This window comes from Cervus elaphus, chromosome 15 (genome assembly GCF_910594005.1).
Source record: "Cervus elaphus chromosome 15, mCerEla1.1, whole genome shotgun sequence".
NCBI lineage: Eukaryota > Metazoa > Chordata > Mammalia > Artiodactyla > Cervidae > Cervus > Cervus elaphus.
Window position 1 is genome coordinate 54,608,235 of NC_057829.1, and position 22,714 is coordinate 54,630,948.

Below are 22,714 nucleotides of genomic sequence, written 5' to 3' on the forward strand. Positions count from 1 at the left end.
TAAAACCAAAGTAACCAAGAGTGATATTGGCATATTAGATTAGTGGAACAGAGTAGAGAGTCTAGAAATAAACCCACATGTTAATTCATGTGGGAAGAAAATGACTCTCTAGTCTTATCTCACACCATATATAAAACCTAATTCAAAATAACATATCTAAACATGAATGCAAAATTTAAAAAAAAAATCCAGAAGAAAACGTAAGAGAAAAACCTTCGTAGTTGGAGGAGAGGCACCAGATTTTTACACAGGACATAAAAAGCAAAATGAACTCATCACTCTCACCTTCACAGAGGCTTGTGATGAAATTTTATTTTTTATAGCAACAAAAGTGAAAGTTGCTCAGTCGTGTCCGACTTTTTGCAACCCTATACAGTCCATGGAATTCTCCAGGCCATAATACTGGAGTGGATAGCCTTTCCCTTCTCCAGGGGATCTTCACAACACAGGGATCGAGCCCAGGTCTCGGGCATTGCAAGCGGATTCTTTACCAGCTGAGCCACAAAGAAGTTGTTATTTCTTTCACATCTGTGTCATTATAGACGCAAATCTCAACCCCACCACAGCTCACTAGAGAAGATTTCCAAATGAACTCTATTATTGCTTCTACAGTGGGAAAGTATTGTTTAATAGTAGACTGTAGCCCTTAGGGTGTCCCATTTGAAGTTCCTTACCTAGATACTCACTCCGATCTCTGTAGAAACAAGAGGAAAACTGAGAGATACTATTTCTGATCATGGAAACTCAATGTCCTCAATGACAGCATGTTGGCTGAGGACTGTCTCGTCTCATCTTCAGCCCATCTACATGACCATGAACTTAGTCAAATATCAGCCTCACTCCCAGTCCTGCATGCCACTCCCACCTCTCTTATGATACTATAAGTTCCTTGCAACCCACTGAAATACTCAAGCTTTAGTATTTTCTTGCATGCTGTCTTCCTTACCTTCAAATTTCTTCCTTCCCCACTTTCTCACCAGACTTATCTATCATCCTGCCTCAACTGCTGCCACCACACCCCCACTCTTCAAAATAGTTATCTCCCTTCCCCAGACTCTTGGAGCTCTTGGCACATACCCTTCCTGGCCCTTATCAAATGCAGTGTTGTTATCTATTTAATGTCTCTCTCTACCACTGGACTGTTTTAACTCCACAGAACAGAAGCTACCTTAAGTCGTCCTTGCTTATTTTCCCCCAAATTTTCTCCACCATCTTCTAACTCCAACACACACACACACACACACACACACACACACCGTCTGATGCACAGTACGAGCTCATCAGTGTCTAATAAATGAATAAGTTTTTCCTTCACCAGAGAGAAGCCCAGCAAGTCATAAGAAATAAATTAAAAGCATAAATAACAATCACTAGTTTTAAAATGGTAATTCAATTGAAAGAAACAGGAAAAGCAGTTCATCTTCATCAGAAAGTTCTAATCTTCAGACATCAAGCAAGAAAATCAACCATTGCCACTAGAAAATGAAGAATATTCATCACAACCAGCTTTTCTCCAAAGGACACACACCCAGAGCAAAACAGTCTAGTCACAGAGGAACCAGCCAGTACTTAAGAGTTCAAGTCTCTGACGCCAGTGCCAGATAGTAAGTCACACAGTATAAGAGTAACAACAGTTACTATTTGGGGTACTTAATTCACCAAGCTCTGAATTCACTATTATCCATATGTTATCTCATTTTAGCTTTATCTCAGCTCTGTGAAGGGCTGTAAATATCCATTTTACAGATAAAAAATGCTCTAACTATTCAAGATTCAGCCTTGCCCTGAGTCCAAAGCTTGTGGTCTTAATCTCTGCATCCTGCTGCTCCCCACTTGGCCTCCAAGCTACCTGCTGGTGGAAGCTAGCACGGTTTTGTTCAATCTTGTGTCTCCAGCACCTAGAACAGTGCCTGGCATATATTTGCTAAATGCTACGGTGAAATATGTATGAAATATGTATGGCAGAAGGTGAAGAAGAACTAAAGAGCCTCTTAATGAAAGCGAAAGAGGGGAGTGAAAAAGCTGGCTTAAAACTCAAAAACATTAAAAAAACTAAGATCATGGCATCCAGTCCCATCAGTTCATGGCAAACAGATGGGGAAACAATGGAAACAGTGACAGACTTTATTTTCTTGGGCTCCAAAATCATTGCAGACGATGAGTGAAGCCATGAAATTAAAAGATGCTTGCTCCTTGGAAGAAAAGTTATGACCAATCTTGACAGCATAGTAAAAAGCAGAGACATTACTTTGCCAACAAAGGTGCGTCTAGTCAAAGCTATAGTTTTTTCAGTAGTCATAGATGGATGTGAGAGTTGAACTATAAGGAAAGCTGAATGCCAAAGAATTGATCCTTTTTTCTTTTTTTTTTCCACAGAGCACAGAAAACTTTATTCATCCACACTGCTCTGGAGAAGGGCAGGCTCACTTCAATATGGTATCCTCTTGGGCTTCCGCCAGCTCCCGCTCGATGCGCTTCTGCTCATCCGGCTTCTTCGCCTCGGCTGTGAGCCTCCTCTCTTCTTCTGCCCGGGGTGTCAGGTAACTGTAGCGCTTGGCGCCGTAGGCCATGCCGAGGAACAGGGCAGAGTAACGGCCAAGCTTGATGAGCGGAGAGACCTGCACCGGCGGAGCCATCTTGTCCGTGACCCTCGCAGAATTGATGCTTTTGAACTGTGGTATTGGAGAAGACTCTTGAGAGTCCCTTGGACTGCATGATCAAACCAGTCCAACCTAAAGGAAATCGGTCCTGAATATTCATTGGAAGGACTGATGCTGAAGCTGAAACTCCAATACTTTGGCCACCTCATGCAAAGAACTGACTCATTGGCAAAGACCCTGATGCCGGGAAAGATTGAAGGCAGGAGGAGAAGAGGACAACAGAGGATGAGATGGTTGGATGGCATCACCGACTCGATGGACAGGAGTTGAGCAAGCTCTGGGAGTTGGTGATGGACAGGGAGGCCTGGTGTGCTGCAGTCCATAGGGTCGGAAAGAGTCAGACATGACTGAGTGACTGAACTGAACTGAACAGTGAAATATGGGTTTCCCAGGTGGTGCAAGTGGTAAAGAACCTGCCTGCCAATGCAGGAGACATAAGAGATGCAGGTTCGATCCCTGGGCTGGGAAGATCCCTGAAGGAGGGCATGGCAACCCACCCCAGTATTCTTTTCTGGAGAATCCCATGGACAGAGGAGCCTGGCGGGCTACAGTCCATAGGGTCACACAGAGTCAGATATGACTTAAGCGACTTAGCACACATGCACAGTGAAATATAATCTTCTTAGTAAACAGAGACCTCTCTCCTAGTCCCTGGACATATTTATCATACCCACTAACCAAGGACTGAATGTCTGTTCCATCCCACTCCAAGACTCAAGGCCCCATTGAACACCCAGGCCTAGGGGATGTGCATTAAATGGCCATCTTCCAGGTCTGATGTGAGGGAATTCCAGCACTTTTCTGCACAGCCTTTATGGCAATGGAGCAAAACATTACAGCTGATCCTTACATAATGCTGATCCTTACAGACTTTTATCCAGGGCAAACTCAAGCCCCAAAAAGGACTGAAAGTGGGAGGGGAATTAATGAAACCCCTCCTCTACCCTGCTCAGGTTTGTGTAGTCGCTGCCTCAAGGACTCAACTTGTTTTTTTCCCACGTGGACTCTCTGGGTCTTAGGGATATCTCCTAATGCATATGGATTTATTTATTTATGTTGCCCAATGAATTACACATATGCTGTGAAAAAAATATATTATTCTTAAGTGCAGAAAGACTAAAGGCTAAAGTAAAGTGCTTTACATTTTTTTTTTCCTTTTGCTTTTCTTTTCTGCTTCTCTCTGCTTATTCCTCACACAGATCCTGGTAACACGGGAGTAAATAATTACTGACTCCAACCAGAAATTTTTGAATGTTTGTCAGGACCTTTGGGCACTAAACTGAAACACTGACCTTAGATAATAAAGCTGCCAATGTTTCCACATTGTCTATGAGACTTTGAGGATAGGAATACCTTACATAAGATGTAGAATAAATAGCAGAGTGATTTATATGGTATTTGGACTACAGAAAAAGAGAAAAAGGTACAATTTGTGACTCATAGGAGGCAGAAAGTAGAAAGCAAGCTTTTTTCTCACCCTGTCAGTCCCTAAGCCAGAGTCGCTGATTCTAGGCAACATCAGAAAAATGCTTACTCCGGAGTCCAACAGTTTGTTGACAGTGCAGTTCATAACCAGGAGCTTGCCCCCAGGAACCATTTTCTGCAAAAATATAGTTCTTTTCTCTCCTATTTGGAAATACAAGTAAAAGCAGTGATAGGCCTGAGCTGTAGCTAGCCCTCTTTGATAAAAAATATAACATGTTGTGAATATTCCAGCACTTAGCACAATGTCTGGTAGAAAACTGGTGCTCAATATCTGTGCGGTTCAAGGAAGAAATTTTTGTGTCTAACTCAGTGACCTTGCAGAACTCTTTAATTCTAATTTTATACTCTTCACAGCATCCAGAATTATTAAATCAGATTATGTTCTATCAGAGGCTTCTTGCTACAGAGAAGAAACGTGGAGCTTGAGATGCATTTCACAGAGCCGTTTTGATAGTTGACAGAGAAGCTTTTATTGCAGAACAGCGCTGCCTGCTTCTACCACAACATTTTCCTCACTCTGTAATCATTGCCCCTGCCATGTTGTTGACATGGGAGGGGAGCCGAGTGAAATATTTCAGTTGGCTGGAAGTTAACCCCTCAAGTCACAGAGTGTTACAGAGAACCAGTGTTGAAAAGAAAGTGCAGGCAGGGACTTCTCTGACAGTCCATTGGTTAGGATTTGGTGCTTCCATTGCATGGGGCACGGGTTCAATCCCTGGTTGGGGAACTAAGATCCCACAAGCTGCGTGGAGCAGCCAAAAATAAAATGATTAAAAATGCAAAATAGATAGCAAGTAGGAATTTGCTGTGTGACACTGGGAGTTCAACACAGTGCTCTGTGACAACCCAGAGGGGTGGGATGGGGTGGGAGAGGGGTTCAGAAGGGAAGGGACACATGTATACCTGTGGCTGATTCATGTTGATGTATGGCAGAGGCCAGCAAAATATTGTAAAGCACTTATCCTCCAATTAAAAAAATAGAAAAAAAAAAAAAAAGTGTGCAGGCAGAACTCAGGTCTGCACTCAGAGTGTGAGCTCCCTGAGGGCAGGGAGCCTTAATGCTTCAGTGGCTAGCATGGTTCCTGAGAGAGAACTGCTGCTGCTGCTGCTGCTGAGTCGCTTCAGTCGTGTCCGACTCTGTGCGACCCCATAGACGGCAGCCCACCAGGCTCCCCCGTCCCTGGGATTCTCCAGGCAAGAACACTGGAGTGGGTTGCCATTTCCTTCTCCAATGCATGAAAGTGAAAAGTGAAAGCGAAGTCGCTCAGTCGTGTCCAACTCTTCGCGACCCCATGGACTGCAGCCTACCAGGCTCCCCCATCCCTGGGATTCTCCAGGAAAGAACACTGGAGTGGGTTGCCATTTCCTTCTCCAATGCATGGAAGTGAAAAGTGAAAGCGAAGTCGTTCAGTCGTGTCCAACTCTTCGCGACCCCATGGACTGCAGCCTACCAGGCTCCGCCATCCCTGGGATTCTCCAGGCAAGAACACTGGAGTGGGTTGCCATTTCCTTCTCCAATGCATGGAAGTGAAAAGTGAAAGCGAAGTCGCTCAGTCGTGTCCAACTCTTCGCGACCCCATGGACTGCAGCCTACCAGGCTCCCCCATCCCTGGGATTCTCCAGGAAAGAACACTGGAGTGGGTTGCCATTTCCTTCTCCAATGCATGGAAGTGAAAAGTGAAAGCGAAGTCGCTCAGTCGTGTCCAACTCTTCGCGACCCCATGGACTGCAGCCTACCAGGCTCCTCCATCCATGGGATTTTCCAGGCAAGAGTACTGGAGTGGGGTGCCATTGCCTTCTCCATGAGAGAGAACAGGACTCAGTAAATAGTAACGAGACACCCCCCAGTTCTAGAGTTCTGGATGGGAGCTTGAGGAATAGGGACAAGAAATCACCCATTCTTGTTTGTTCTTTTTTTAAAAAAAATTGTTTTGTTCTTTTTAGCCAGATTAATCTGTCAAACTAGATTAACCAGCCTTCCCAGTATCTGGGTTACAGAGCCCCAAGTACAGAGATGTCACAGAACATGGTGGGGCAGGGCCACACCTGGAAACAGAACTTCACTGCCAGGCTGGCCGTCTCTTCTTGCTTTTGCGGGACTAAAAACGAATGTGGGCTGCTGAGAGGCTCACCTACCAGGCCTGGCACTCGGCCCACTGTCTGGCCCACACTGCACAGGCCATCAGATTCCACAGGCCCTTAGAGATGTTTATTTTTGCACTCTGCAGACTCTGCTCGCTGCTGGAGCCGTGGCAGGTCACACAAAGGACAAGGTGTTGCCAAGCTGAGAATGTGGGGTGCTCCCTAGTGCAAGACCCAGAATCTGAATTTCTTCCTGGAAATGAACAAGTGAACAAAGTTTTTACAAAATTTCCTTCAAGATGTAGGTGACTGTCTTTGTCTCTGTCTGATTGAAATACTTAGGACTGAACCCGTTCCTCTCATTTCCTTCTGGCTTTGGACCCACGGAAATGTCTGATTAAAAAAAAAGGTTGGAAGTAATCCCCAACTTTTTCGTGTGTGAGGTCCCTGTATACATCACAAGGTATTTCCTTAGCCAAGTAAGGCAATAGTTGTATTTTTAGAATAAGTTATCTGTTGATTCATAAAATATGTAAAGGCAGCAGTTAAAATGAATTTCAAGGCATTTTCAAATACATTTTATCTGATGACTCACTAAGACGCTTACAAACGTGAAAAATCGTGGTAACTGTAAGACATTCCTCTGTCCATTGACAGGATTCTGTCATGTATGCATGGATTTGCATACCTTGTACTAATTCTGTTGTCTTCTCCTGAGTCTGAGGACCACCCACCCCCCACCAAGATTAGAAGCCTCTCTCTGTTTATTAAGGGTAAGCCTAGTGCCTTGAAAAACATCAATTCCTTCTGTTTTACTAGATATATTATTTATTCAGGGTCCCAGTAGGAACTGAAAAACTGGGGAGATTCAACAAAAGTACTATTTATAAAGGTGTGGGCAAGTGTTCATAAGATCTATCAAAGGTCAGAAGAGTCCTCAAGGACTGGTACCATTACCACCTCTAGGCCAGAGAGGCAAAGGAAAAGAGAAGTTCCTGGAACCTTCTGTAGAGTCACTGGGTAAAGGAACGTAGCCAGTTCATAAGGATCTGACAGTAAAAAACAAAATCAAGGAAATAAATACACCAACCTCACACTCCACCTGACTTCCAAGTCCCATCAGTGGCTGAACCCAACAGGAATCCAACTGATATAGCCCCTACATGTCAGCCTCCCAGGGCAGAGAACTGAGTGGAAATGGATGGTCAGTGAATTTGGAGGTACACATAGAAACTGTCCTGCACACCAGGGTAACCTAAAAACTTGCTCAGGGCTATGGTTAAAAACGAGGTCAAGTCCTGAGCCAATCAATGCTGGGCCTTGCCTTAAAATTATATTAAGCTATTCAAGGTTACTGACTCAAACCTTCTGGTGTATTTCAAATATATAACTCAATTGCACAACCAAACTCCCCTGCAGCTCACATTGAAACGCTCCCTTAGGTTCAGCCCGCGATCACCTTTACAAGGGCAACTCCAAAATCTGCATCTCTGCCGCCAATCTTCCTACCGAGTTACAGATTCAAATTTCCAACAGCCTACGGGGTACCTCAGACTCTCTAAGGTATGTCTATAAGCCATTTCTATAAAGCATTGGCTAGTCTCTCCTGGAAACACATTTTATTTTTATGCTGTTTCCATTTACCAACTTGGTGTGTTAGAACATTCGGAGGCTTTTGACTCCTCCCCGTCTCTCAGAACAAGTGAGTGAAACTCATACCACTTCTGCTGGTAGCCTGCTCAGATCTGCCCTCCCTCTTAATTTCCCATGACCTTTACCAAAGTAAGAGCCTGTCTTGGCTGGCCTGACTAATCCTAACTCCACCACTTAGAATTAAGACTTCCTTGCACTTATTAATTATGACTCTTATTTTATGCTTCAAGGCCTCAGTTCCCTTATCTGCAGGGTGGAGCCAGGCATAGTCCCCTACCACTGGGGACAAAGACCTCCTCTCCATTGATTCCAAGGGACAGAAACTCCAGCACAACTAGCCTCTCCAGCCTTCCTCTACCTTCTCACCTACTTTTCTCCCCAGGAGAAGGAGTTGGTTATCTGATTCATGGGGGTGGGAGAAACAGAGGTACATGCTTAAGCTTTTTGTTTTCTTTTTCAAAGTGGGATCGGCCTGTGAGCAGAGAGTGCTCATTCTTCTCAGCTCTTTCACTCTATACATGAACCCGGGGCAGACGCCCATCAAATGAGCTTATGGCTATTTGAGGGCTGCCTGGGTCAGTGACAGGGTAGCTCCATCTTTTATGTGGCTAGAGTGGTGCAGTCCTTCTTGGCTAGTAGTCCTGAGCCTCTCTCCCCAATTATCAGTGTTATTAGCACACAAGGCAGCATTTTAGGAAAGAATAGCTAACATTTATTTGAATACATACTACGGGCAGATCCTATGCTTTGTAATATAATATGGATTGCTTCATTTCATTTTCTCAACAACTCTGTGAGGTAGGAATTGGGATCGAAAAGATCAATAAACCACTTGGTCTCCTCACAAGTTCAAAATCAATTTAGAGGTAGACACAAGAACCCGTCAATACTCTGGCCACCTGATGCGAAGAGCCGACTCATTGGAAAAGACCCTGATGCAGGGAAAGATTGAGGGCAGGAAAAGAAGCAAGCGACAGAGGATGAGATGGTTGGATGGCATCACCGATTCAATGGACATGAGTTTGAGCAAATTCTGGGAGATAGTGAAGAACAGGGAAGCCTGGCGTGCTGCAGTCCAAGGGGTCACAAAGAATCAGACAGGACTGAGTGACTGAACCACAACCTTCTTATTATCACAATTGTTGATGTAACAGACGGCCTCCATGAGTCTTAGGAAAGGGATAGGAATTTAAAATTTCATCACGATTGTTGATGTAACAGACCGCCTCCATGAGTCTCAGGAAAGGGATAGGAATTTAAAATTTCAATATTCTTTGATTATCATAATATTTCATATCAAGATAGTGCTGAGAATAACAGTGACATCAAGTAGAACTTTATAAACTGCAAAAGAAAATCTATCACCATTTCCTCTCCAAAGACTTCACCGAGAGGCATTCACAAGGATCCTGAGGCTGGGTATGAAAGCTGTTTTGAATGCACATTTCTCCGTGGAGGCTTACAAGAGGCCCTTAGGCCATGGTGCAGCTGTAAATAGTAACACACCACAGCTCAGAAAAAAAAAAGTCTTAAAAAAAAAAAAAAAACCCATATTCCTCTGACAGGATACCCCTCTCTAAAGAGTTCCAGAGGTTTCCCCCTCCCTCAGCTATACCACTGCTCTTTTAGACTGCTACAAATATGAATGCTGAAGCACACAGACCAGTGCACTTGGCCTGGGGTCAGACATGTCTGGCTTTGAATCCCAGTGCTGACAATTAATAGCTGGATGAACTTGACATTCGATTTAACTTCCTGAGTCTGTCTCCTGCTCTGTACCTTGGAGTTAATAGCTCCTCTTTATTAGGGCTTTAATGAGGATTAAAGGGCAAAATATTTGTTAAAGTGCCTGACAACCATTAAAATATTCACATAATAACATATATTAATCCCCTTCCCTATTAAACCAGCTGATACATTTTTCATCTTCATTTGTACCTTTCAATAATTTCCCTAATTAAAAAGTGAAGCAAAAAAAAAAAAAGCAAAGCAATTATACAACTATATAGTAGACACTCAAAAAATGCTTACCTAAGTTAAACTTATACCAGTTACGATTTCAAATGACAGAGTTAGCAAAGTATTAATAAATAAACATCTTTATCATGGGCTTCCCTAGTGGCTCAGCAGTGAAGAACCCACCTGCAATGCAGGAGACTCGGTTTCAATCCCTGGATCAGGAAGATTCCCTGGAAAAAGAAATGGCAACCCACTCTAGTATTCTTATCTGGGAAGCCCCATGGATGGAGGAGCCCCATCTTGCAAAAGAGGCAGATAGGACTTAGCATCTAAATAACAATGACAATCTTTATCATAGCTGAAAGCACCCATATTTCTTGTCATTTAGCCAAAGGAAAAAAGTCAGGGAGAGACCCAGAGATTTTATCTATGTCAATTTTCCCTTACATTATTGAGACAAGACAAAGAAGTTAAATAATTGAATGAGGGATAGTGGCAAAGAGAAAATGATGGAAAACAGTAAATTCAAGAAATACTATGCTCTTTGAACATTTAACTAATTTTCACTTCTCTGCAATATTTAGTTGGTTCTTTCTTTAGAATTGCGCACTGAAATTCTTTGCAGGCAAATATCTATATATCAAATAGCAAATATGTCCATGTTCTCTTCCCTTTTTAATGACTTCTCCTAAGTAGTACACAGATAGCAAGTCCCATCCATGGATTATTATAAAGCCTTTACAAACGACGGTTATGAGGATTGTAGCAGCACCCAAAAATGTCCATGTTGGGCTAACTCTTAATCAGAACATGAAATGTACAAGCTATGAGTACAACTACAAAAATGCATATGCACAAGGACAAGAGAAAGGAATGCAGAGAAAAAGAAAATAGCTGTGTGAGGAAAGTAAGATTATGAATGATCCCTGCCTACATTTTCTGAACTTCTTGGAATATTCTTATACCCTTCTTATAAAAGGTAATAAAACCACTTTTACACACTGTAACTAAGTATATTCTTACTGCTTTTTTTTTGCATTCAACATCGATTCATATATTCTTTTTCACATTTTGACAGATTTTACATTTGACATTTCATATCTTTATCATGGTTGTGTTTGCCCTCTTCATTTAAACTTGTCATGATCTTATCCTCTGGAATACTTAAAAGAGCTTTACTTGGGGACCAAGTACATACACATGCATTAAAATTTACTCCACTTCTTTTCTTCCCAACAGACCAAAAACAAGACATCTATCTGTGGAAAGAGAAAATTTATGATCATATTTTAAGGCTGTCTAAAGGAAATAATTCAGTTGACCAAGTTCAATTTTAGGTTTTTTTTTTTTTTTTTTCAAAAAAGTGAATGTGTGGTGTGTGTGTGTGTAAAATAAATTTATTCCAGCATGCTCTTTCACTATAATTTTCAAAACTGCTTTCCTCTTATAGAGTGATACTATATTTGATGAGTAAATATAACAAGGAATGAAAAAGTCCACTTTAGGGCAACTGTAACTAGACAAAATGAGACTACAATGTTCTTTCTGTGGCATTTTAGGCTCACACAGGGATATCACTCCCTTTTCTTTGACAGGCTTTTTAAGAGAATGCTGAAAATGACAAAACTGTCTTTGCTGGGGGTTAGGAGAAGACTGAGTTCCTTGATATTTTCGGGATAAAAATAAACGCTTGATTTATACCAAAAGAATTTTAGGATCTTAGGATTAGAATAGAAAATATTTTAATTTCTAAAAAAAAAAAAATCACCTATAAAGATTGAAATATACAGTTTTGTCTGTAATTAACCATTCATGTCTTGAATCCTTACTCTTCACTTAGAAGAGAAAGTCAAATAATACAAATTTAATTTATTTGGTTTCTTGTTTCTCAAGAAAGCTGATGAATAGCTGAGATCTACATTCCAAAGACCAGTTTAATTTTTACTGCTAACAAGGTAGATTTTATGGGTGTCAAACCCATCAATGATAAGCTGTAAGCACAGTGTGAGGAAAAGATATAACAGACAAATCTGTAGCCAAACACAGAATCATTGTTAAGAGTCTAATGGTAATAGAATCAACCAAGTAAAAAGAGGGGAAAAAAAAAAAAAAAAAAACCAGAAAATTCAACAGCCTGGAGTCATTTTGTGTAGAGAAAAATACATCAGCATGTCTTCATTCAGAGCTTACCAACTGCTGAACAGGTGGGATATGGATCTGTACTAGTCAACTCAGGCTGGTATAACAAAATATAACATAATACCACTGACTGGCTTAAACAACAGACATTTATTTCTCACTGTTTTGATGGCTAGAAGCCCATGATCAAGGTTCTGACAAATCTGGCTTCTGGTGACAGCTTTCTTCCTGGCTTGATGATGGCTACATTCTTGCTGTGTTCTCACATGGCTTTCCTTGGCAGGTGGGGGTAGGGAGATGTTTGGCCAGCAACAGAGGAGTGTGGGAGGAGATCTCTGGCATCTCTTCCTATAAGGACACTAATCCTATTAGGAAGGGCCCCACCTTTATGACTTCATTTAGCCTTAATTATTTACTTAGAAGTTCCCTCTCCAAATGATGTTTAGAGCTTCCATATGTGAATGTGAGGGGGGTACAAACATTCAGCCAATAATAGGATCGCCCAGCTGGGCAGAACCTTGGATTGGGAAGAGCCCAGGCCAGAAACAGTCTCATGGTTTACCCAAGTGTGGCTAAGAAGATCATGATTTTTGAGGTCTGGATCCATGAGAGAGGTTGGGAAGCACCGATTTCTGGACGCTGAATGCACCACTGCACTGTTAACCATTATAAGAATAAACTCAATGACCCTTTAGAGTGAAGAAAACTCACAATAATAATTAATGCTTAAATAACATGCAGTATATGCCACACCTGATCTTAGTGTTAACTAAGATCATGTTAACTCATTTAATACTCACAACAGCCCTCTGATATATAAAGTATTATAACACCAGGCTCAAGAGACAGTCCTTTATCATCAAATTGCCTGAGTCTATATCTTGTCTTCTGCACTTTTAGCTCTGTAACTGTGGTTAAATTACTAAGTCTCTCTGAACCTGTTTCCTCTTCTATAAAATGGGATGGATATATAAGCATACAATTCCAAAAAGCTGTGAAAACTAAAAATTTTCCACACATTAACAGTGTACTCATTTTGTTGCTAGATCTGAACACTCTTATTAGTTTTTACTTACCTTTCTGAGAGCTGGTTTCAACTCATAGTTGTGACAATTTAGTTAATTCAATTAACACACTTAGAATAGTGCCTGGCACATGTGGGAAGTGATATACTAGTATTAACTATTATTATTCTTGTTCTTATTATTATTACTACTGCCATTCCCTATATGAGGAAACTGAGGCAGAGAGAGATCAGTCTGTCCAAGCATCAACCAGCATGTGGCACATTGAAAGTGAATGCAAACAGTCTTAACCGTGGTCTTAACCACCGCACTGCACCATCTCCACTAATTACAGAGGTTTCATTTCTGTTCAGTCATGTTTAATGCTCCATGTTTAAGAACTATTACTCAGTTGAAAAAAAAAGAATGAAAGAATGCCGTTTGTAGCAACACGGATGGACCTAGAGATTATCACACTAAGTAAGTCAGACAGAGAAAAACAAATATCAAATAATATCACTTATATGTGGAATATAAAAAAAGATTAAAAAAAAAAAAAACTTGTTTATAAAACGGACTCACAGACTTCAAAAACAAACTTATGGTTACCATAGGGGAATGGTATAGGAAGGGATAAATCAGGAGTTTGGGATTAACAGAAACACCCTACTGTATATGAAACAGATCATCAACAGGGACCTACCTCTAGCACAGTGAACTCTAGTCAATATTATGTAATAACCCAAATGAGAAAAGAATCTGAAAATCTGTATATGTATAACTGAATCACTTTGCTATACATCTGAAACTAACACAACACTGTAAATCAACTAAACTCCAATATAAAATAAAATTTTTAAAAGGCAATGTTTTAATAAAATATTTTAGAAGTTTTGTCCAGCTCAGCTTCAAGGGAATTCAGCTCTATCATTCAGAACGATCCAGGAGCAGGCCCTGGGGAAGGGGACCTGCAGCCATGTCAATGCTATACGATCTGAACCCCTGGCTTAGCTCACCAAACCAGGAGTCCACACCTGATCCCCAAGAGCCAACCAAAGGTTGAACTAATTCTATATCTTTTGAACAGGTAATGCATTCTTGCCTGGAAAATCCCATGGACAGAGGAACCTGGCAGGCTCCAGTCCACGGGGGTCGCAGAGAGTCAGACACGAATGAGTGACTTTACTTCTTCTTCTCCAGTGGGAAAATGAAGTGATTGAGTCAGGCTGGAGCTGGAAGGTGCTGAGTTAGGCTGGAGAGCCATACTCTGCTATGTATATACCCAGAGGCGCTAAGAACCAGGAGAGGAAGGTAGCAGTTCCAGGTAGACCAATGGTTCTCAACCAGGGACAATATGATCCATGAGGGGCCATTTGGCAACGTCTAGAGACATATTCTGCCATCATAGTCAGAGTACTTTCTTCAGCATCTGGTGGACAAAAGTTAAGGATGCTGCTCAGAAAGATGTATAGCTCTTCCAGCCCTAAATTCACCTGAGCTTCTTTGTGATCTGTGTTCCTCCTGTCCATTTATCATTCCATAAAAGTTCCCCTTTACCTTCAGTTCAGTTCAGTTCAGTCGCTCAGTCGTGTCTGACTCTTTGTGACCCCATGAATCACAGCACACCAGGCCTCCCTGTCCATCTCACCAACTCCAAGAGATTACTCAAACTCATGCCCATCGAGTCGGTGATGCCATCCAGCCATCTCATCCTCTGTCATCCCCTTCTCCTCATGCCCCCAATCCCTCCCAGCATGAGGGTCTTTTCCAACGAGTCAACTCTCGAATGAGGTGGCCAAAGTATTAGAGTTTCAGCTTCAGCATCAGTCCCTCCAATGAACACCCAGGGCTGATCTCCTTATATCAGTTTAATGAGTTGATGTTTCCTGCAGCCAAAGACACTAGAGACAGGTTCAGGGGACAGCAACTCAGGATGGTGGAAAGAGTGCTTCAGGCAGAAGAAATAGTATGTGTAAGGGCACAGAGTTTTAGAAGGCAGGTGGAGAAACACAGCAGGGGAAATGAAGAACAAAACAAGTGAGAGGAAAACATAAGTCAAAGCACAGAAGCAGCATTAAGCACGGTGTGTTTTCATGTAGAAAGGAGAGGGGTCTCACTAGGTCAGCAGGTGCATCCTGGGGAAATTAAAGAAATTAAGTGGAAACAGCTTTGAATGAAGCATCAGACTATACAACTATAATTGGAGAAGGAAATAGCAGCCCATTCTAGTATTCTTGCCTGGAGAATCCCAAGGACAGAGGAGCTAGGTGGGCTACAGTCCACAAGTCGCAAGAGCCAGACACAACCTAGCGACTGAAACAACAAATAAAAACATACAACTGTGAAGGAAATGGCAACCTACTCCCCTATTCTTGCCTGGAAAAGTCCATGGACAGAGGAGCCTGGCGGGCTGCAGTCCATGGGGTTACATGACTGAGCATGTGTGCATGAGGGTGCAGGGAGATGGGTTGGTAGCAATAAAGTGGGAGAACTAAAAAAAACAAAAAACACAAAAAAACATACAACTACAATACAGGCTTGGGCTTCCCAGGTGGAGCTAGTGCTAAAGAATCTGCCTGAAATGCAGGAGCCGCAGGAGACTCAGGTTTGACCCCTGGCTTGGGAAGATCCCTTGGAGAAAGAAATGGCAACTGACTCCAGTATTCTTGCCTAGAGAATCCCATGGACAGAGGAGCCCGTCGTCAGGCTATAGTCCTTACGGTCTCAAGGAGTCAGACACGACGGAAGTGACTTAGCACGTAGCATAATATAGGCTTGCATATCAGTGACTCTCCTAGGCCTAATTCATCCTTTGAATGGATAAAAGAAAAAAATATCAATGTGTTTGGGAATGTATACTTTCTTGGCAAGCCATCTCTACTCAGTAAAAACATTGCCCTCTCGGTTAAAAGAAAAAAAAAAAGCAACAAGCAGGATTTTTCCAATATGTGAAATAAACTAAAGCAGAGGCAGAAATCTCTAGCATTTGTGGCAATCAGCCAAAAGAGTTTTTAATCAATAAGTTTCTTGATTCCTCTTTCTATACCGTGGGGAAGATGCAGCATTCTCACTGCTCGGCACTGAGGAGGGTCTGAGGTAGTATGTAAAAGCCCCATATGACTCAATTTTTTTTTCTTTTAATTAAAAAAGAAAAAGTCCACAAAGACTGGGAAATGGGCTTCCCTTCACCTCAGTCAAGGAAAGAGACAGGATTCACAAAAGCATCATTACATCTTTCTGGGGAAGAAAAAACAAACAAAAGAGGGAAATATACATGTCAATTACGTGACACTGACATGGAACAGAAATAAGTTTAGAAACAAAAAGAGAAAAGGAAATGAATGTTATTGAAGCGGAGGCCTCCACAAGGCTTTGTTTCTCTTTTTCCTCCCTTGCTTTCTAACAGGGATAATGTGATTCCCCGAGGAAAAGCTGCTTTTGTAGTCAGCAGGTCAAAGGTCTTAGATCCAAAAACAGTGGATACACAATGTTCCAGAAGAGATGTGTGTGGCTTCCTGGTACTGAATCGACCCCTGCAGGTCAAGAGACACTCAGGATGAAACGTGGAACTATGAAATGAAATGCATACCCCTTCACTGCCAATGGGCAGTGCTTCAGGGGTGGGTGGACGGCCACCAGGAACCTTTTGACAGCTGGCTGGGAAGGAGGCCTGGGCCCGGTGGGATCGGTACAAAGGGTCAGATTCCTCTGAGTGAGCTCGGCCATCCTGGGGAAAGGCAACAAGGCTCCTCTAAGGGGAAATAACATCCGGCTGACGCATTGGGTGTTTAAAGGAAATGCCCAGGATGGTGGAGCAAAAAAAGACAACTCAACATTTTAATTCCATAGGTGAACATCATCATCACAAGAGCAGACACTACATTTTAAGCACTTATCTGTGGGCCAAGCACTGTGCTAGGAGAGTCACAGATATTAATTATAGTCATTCAGAAAGTGGTCCAGTGGCTAAGACTCCATGCTCCCAAGGCAGGGGCCCCAGGTTCAATTGCTGGTAGGGAACTAGATCCCACATGCCACAATTAAATATTCCACATGCTGCAACTAAGACCTGGTATGGCCAAACAATTAATTTTTTAAAAAGCATGAGATCTGGATACCTGCACTTCAGCATCAGTGCAGCTTGGCATCATGGTACCACAATTTTATATGGCAGAATTTCACTGTCCTTTCTGAATTAATGCTGTGTCTATAAAAAGCGCTAATAAGGGCTTAAGAGCCAAACCCATCCCTTCCAAACTGGCAGGCCATGGGAGGGGTTCAGTGAGACTTTGAAAACAAGCTGGCTTTCATTAGTTGGGTCCTGCAATGCCTATGACTGAGACAGCAGCAGTGATAACAAACCAACAGCGATAGTCCCACCAAAGGATGCCTCAGAAATCTGAAGATACTCCCTCTCTGAGCAGTTCGGAGGGTTTTCAAAGAACCACCTCCTCATGAAAAGGAAGCAGGGGGACTTCCCTGGTGGCCCAGTGGTTGAGAGTCCACCTTGCAATGCAGGAGATACAGATTCAACCCCTGGTCGGGGTGAGGAGGAAACAGAACAGGCTCCATCCTGAAAGCAGGACGCCGTCTTGGGCCGGACTGTGGACTGTGAGCTGTATGCCCAGTATCTATGGAAACAACACACCAACTGGAAAACCAGGCCCCCGGAAGGAAGAGCCCCAGGGCTCATACCTAGACTCTCTGTTGCCTAAAAGAATACCCTAATTATCTGTGTAACTGAATAGAATCATAAATTCTATTATGCTTGTTGGGGTATGACCACAGGCCTATTGATAATTGTCCACTGTTAACTACCTAGGCTTAAGGCATATGAATCACAGGTGAACTTTGATTGTATCTTTCTTTTCCTTTGTTCAGACTGCTTTCAGGGAATTTGGGGAGGTGGGTTTGGGCACATACACTTAGGGTATATAAGGTTTTCAGAAAAACTGGTCAGGGTCCTTGGCTCAGAGGAGACTCTGCCTTGGGCCCGCCAGTGTAATAAACTGCACTCCTCTATCTGCATTGTCCTTCTGAGTGAGTTTGTTTCCTGGAACGCGTGGCTACAACATTTGGTGCATTGGCCGGGAAACTCCTCACTTTGAGGAGACAAGTCCCATTTGGGGCTATGCCGAGGCCTTGAGGCTCGAATCTTCCAGAGGGGGTAAGGCGCCTCACCCTTCTGGAAGGATTCTGCTTCTCAGTGCCCGGACCTTTCATGTTAGCAGGCAGTGGACAGCAGCAGGGGAACTGAGCGCTCAGGTGAGGAGGAACCCACCCGGTAGGGTGGAAGAGGGGGCTGATCACTCCCCTGGGAGGGATCAGAAGGGGCACAGACCCACAGGAGCCTGGAATAGGCAGGTGGCAACGATTGCTTGGTACACAGGTTGATGAGCGTGTTAGGGCTTAGGAAGGAAATTTGTGAAGGTCATTTAGGAGGTGGTGTCCACACCATCTTGGGGAAAATTATTACCAAGCAATTGCCAGGGGATTGTTAGGAGAAGAAACTTGGTCTTTATGTGCTCATATTCTGCCGTCCCCAAGGAGGTGTCCCATCTGCTATGAAATTCTTGACCCCCTTGGAATTGTCAGGCTAGAAGGAGGGGGATACATAAGTGAGTACGAATTGGCTTTTTCCGGAGATGGCCTGGGATGTGGGATATTTAGCCCATCTGTATTTTCATCCACACCTGATCAAGCCCACCAAGGCAGAATGGACTTTAAAAGTTAAGGGAGAAACAGTCTTGGATCACGTGGTGTTCTGGTTCGGCTGTGCTGACCGGCAGGTGAAGACACGCCGATCCTCCCTCTCCCTCTGGGATCTGGCAGGTAAGGCTCTTCTCACCCCAATTAGGAAGAAGGCAGAATGGCAACTTAAGTGTCATTGAGTGGAAATATCAGAAGTATATATGGTACTGAGAACTTCGCAGACAGAACAAAAAGGAAAAGTAGAAGAAGGTCCGAGAAGGTAAGCAAGATGGGGGGAAGTGAATCTAAGCCAACTGTATTGGAGTGCATGCTTACAAATTTAAAGAAGGGATTTGGAGGAGACTATGGGGTGAAGATGAAGCCTAACCGCCTCCACATACTCTGTGAGGTTGAATGGCCCCCTATGGGAGCAGGATGGCCACCAGAGAACACCATGAACTTAAAAATAGTGGAAGCAGTCTATACAGTAGTCACAGGAAAGCCAGGACACCTGGATCAATATCCATATATTGACTCATGGCTAGGGTTAGCTCAAGACCCTCCTACTTGGACAAGGTTCTGCATCCAGAAGGGAAAGGGAAAAATATTAATGGCACAAAAATTGACTGATGATAAAAAAGGAAATTCTACAGGATTTGGACGGGGATGACCTGACCCCTCCCCCATACTGGATAATGACACGCCTGCCTCCCAGTGCTCCACCAGGACCGGAGGCCGCCTTAATGCCCGATCCAGGTCCAGGTGAAGTTCCTGCAGCAGCCGCTGCTCTTCCACCAGCTCTCCCGGAGTTCATAGAGCCGCTGTTTTGGCTGGCTCCAATCCCACCAATGGAGACCTCTGGTCAACACCCCCAGAATTCCACCTCAGCTGGACCTCCTAGATTGTATCCACCTCTCCCGGTGAGTACTGATGGGAAGGGGGAAGAAAACACAGCAATTAGACAGAGGCTGTGCTCCACCAAGGAACAAGGGGGAAGAACCCCACTACAGATGCCTCTCAGAGAGCTACAGCAGCCTCCAGGTCAGGACGCATGGGGCACCAGCACCAGCCCCTGTAACCTATTATTACCAGCCATTTTCCTCTACGGATACATTAAACTGGCAGAGACATGCTCCACCGTACTCGGGGGAGCCACGAGCCATGATTAGGCTAGTGGAGACTATTTTTCAAACCCACCACCCTACATAGGATGACATAATCCAACTACTAGTCTCCCTTTTCAGCCCTGAGGAAGGACACAGGATCCTAACTGAGACCAGAAAATGGTTCACAGAAATGGCACCTGAGGGGACTGCAAACCCGCAGCGGTGGGCAGAACTAGCCGCCCCCAGTGAGGGGCCCAATTGGGGCTGTAACACACAGGAAGGGAGGGGACACCTGGAGAGATATTGGGTGGCTATTTTACAAGGTCTCAAGAGGGGGGCCCAGAAAGCTATGAGTATTGCAAAACCCTCCAAAGTGATTCACAGGGAAAGCGAATCACCCTCTGAGTTCTGCGAAAGACTGTATGAGGCCTATAGACTTTATACACCAATAGACCCAGCCAGAGGCTGCTCAGGTCTCAGATGGTGATAAATGCAGCCTTTTGTGTCTCTAGCCTACCCTGAAAATGTCAGATGGGGGGACACCAAGTGACTCGTGAATTTTTATACATCCCTGAATGCCCAGTACCTTTGTTAGGAAGAGACTTGCTATCTAAATTGGGGGCACAAGTGACCTTTTCCCCCACGAAAGACCCACTGTTTGAGTGGGCTCAACCACCTATTTACTCCTCCTCTTGGTAACCCCTCAAGATGAATGGAGGTTGCACAATCTCCCGGCAAGAAAACCGGATGGGCTAAACAGTCAAGAGAGAGAGTTAACTCAACAATTCCCTGAGGTCTGGGTGGAAGACAACCCCACCTAGGCTTGCAAAACAAGCCCCACTGGTAATAGAACTCAAACCCGGTACAATGACGTCAGCACCCGCCTTGGGCCTGCCAGACCTTGCTAAGCCGTTTACTCTTTATGTGACCGAAAAGAACAAAGGTGGCTACGGGAGTGTTGTCCTAGATTACAGGGACATGGGACAGACCAGTGATTTATCCCTAATCAGCTGGACAATGTTGCCATTGGGTGGCTGGGATGCTTACGGGCAGTTGCTGCAGTTGCCTTACTGGGCCGGGAGGCAACCAAGCTGACTTTGGGCCAAGATTTGTTCATAAAAGTCCCGCATGAGGTCAACACTCTCCTGTGAGGGGACCCCCATAAATGGCTGTCAACATCCCAGATTACTCAATACCAGGGACTGTTATGTGAGAACCCCCATGTTACTACTGAGACTTGTCAGGCCCTGAATCTGGCCACTCTCTTTCTTGTGGGAGAAGGTGGGCCCTCATATGATTGCAAGGAAATATGCCAGCAGACCTGACTTGAGAGACCAGCCAATCCTGGACCCAGATTTGGTCCTGTACACCAATGGCAACAGCCTGGTGAAACAAGGACAATGACTGTCGGGATATGCAGTAGTCATGGAAGAAGCCATCATTGAGGCTAGCTCTCTGTCATCACACTGGTCCGCTCAATGGGCCAAACTATATGCTCTAATCCAGGCCCTCCAGCTGTCAAAAGGTAAGAAGACAAACATTTACACAGACCCCAGGTATGCTTTTGCCACACTACAGGGCTCTGTATAAGGAGAGAGGCCTTTAACAGCTAGTGAAAAAGATATTAAAAATAAGGAAGAAATCAAGACCCTATTAGATGCTGCCTGGGAACCAGAAAGGGTTGCAGTCATACACTGCTGAAGACATCAAAAAGAGGATACCCCCTGGGCTCAGGGACCAGACTGGCAGATAAGACTGCTAAACAAGCAGCCGAGGGCTTGGGGGTGACAAGGGAAGCCCCTATTAAAGCTCTCATATTGGCAGAGTACCTGAGCTAACGCTAGACTCTCCAAAATACACTGAAGCCCAAAACCAACTAGCCAAAGTGGAAGCAGCCATCAAGACCGAAAAGGGATGGTGGCAATTGCCAAGTGGCAAATTATTGGTACCAGAGGGGCTGGTACCCACTCTGGTAAGCCAAACACACCAAGCGACCCATCTAGGCCATGATAAACTGGAAGAGCTAATTTGAAAATACTTCTTGGTTCCCTGCCTTCTTCCCTATGCAGGACAAAATCTCAGAACTGCACTGCCTGCTCACAGGTCAATGCTGCCTCTCGGCACAGACAGAAACCTCCAGGGATTCAGCTAAAAGGCACACTGCCCTTTGAACACCTGGAAGTGGACTTCATTGAAATGAAACCTCACCGACACTACCATTACCTGCTGGTCATAGTATATGCGTTCTGGGGATGGGTAGAAGCTTTTCCTACCCAGACTGAAAAAGCATCAAAAGTAGCCTGGTGCCTTCTTAGGGCGATAGTTCCCAGATGTGGATTTCCTACCAGTATTGGATCGGACAATGGCCCGGCTTTCGTAGCTGATTTAGTATAACAAGTAAGCAAAACTTTAAACATCAAATGGAAATTACATACAGCATATAGGCCCCAGAGTTCTGGGATGGTGGAAGGAACCAACCGGACACTTGAAGAGACACTCTCCAAGTGGATCTTAGAGACTGCCTGCTCCTGGGTAGACTTGTTTCCAATGGCTCTGCTCAGACCCAGGATGACCCCACGGTCCCATGGCTATTCTCTATACAAAACAGTGTATGGGAGATCCCCTCCCATAATAAAACAGGTGTCACCAAATTTGCCTCAGGTAAGGGGAGATGAGATTTCACAGCAGATGGAGCAACTGGGTAAGGTAATAAATCAGGTAACTAAGTTTGTACAAGAAAGGGTGCCATTCCCCCTTGGGGAACAGATTGAAAAATTTGTGCCCGGGGATCAGGGGTGGTCAAGGACTGGAAACACGATTCCTTGGCCCCACGTTGGAAGGGTCTGTATACTGTTGTTCTAACCAGCGCTACTGCAGTTAAAGCTGCAGGTGTCACCCCCCGGATCCACCACACGAGGGTGAAGAGTGCATACCA

At 44.0% G+C, this 22,714-nt stretch overlaps 2 protein-coding genes and 1 long non-coding RNA gene across 7 annotated transcripts in view; 1 reads left to right on the plus strand and 2 right to left on the minus strand.

Annotated features, from left to right (window-relative positions):
- SLC16A12 (solute carrier family 16 member 12) overlaps positions 1–22,714 on the minus strand; it is a 107,506-nt gene that overhangs the window by 33,878 nt on the left and 50,914 nt on the right. The window lies entirely within an intron of this gene.
- On the minus strand, positions 2,373–2,732 carry LOC122709188 (ATP synthase subunit e, mitochondrial-like). The gene has a single exon (XM_043926342.1). It carries the CDS (start codon positions 2,634–2,636, stop codon positions 2,424–2,426), a length of 213 nt encoding a protein of 70 aa, XP_043782277.1. The 5' UTR covers positions 2,637–2,732; the 3' UTR covers positions 2,373–2,423.
- On the plus strand, positions 7,139–22,360 carry LOC122709190. Its single transcript, XR_006345434.1, has 3 exons — positions 7,139–7,151; positions 12,294–12,297; positions 22,224–22,360. It is a non-coding gene; the product is annotated as an uncharacterized LOC122709190 (long non-coding RNA).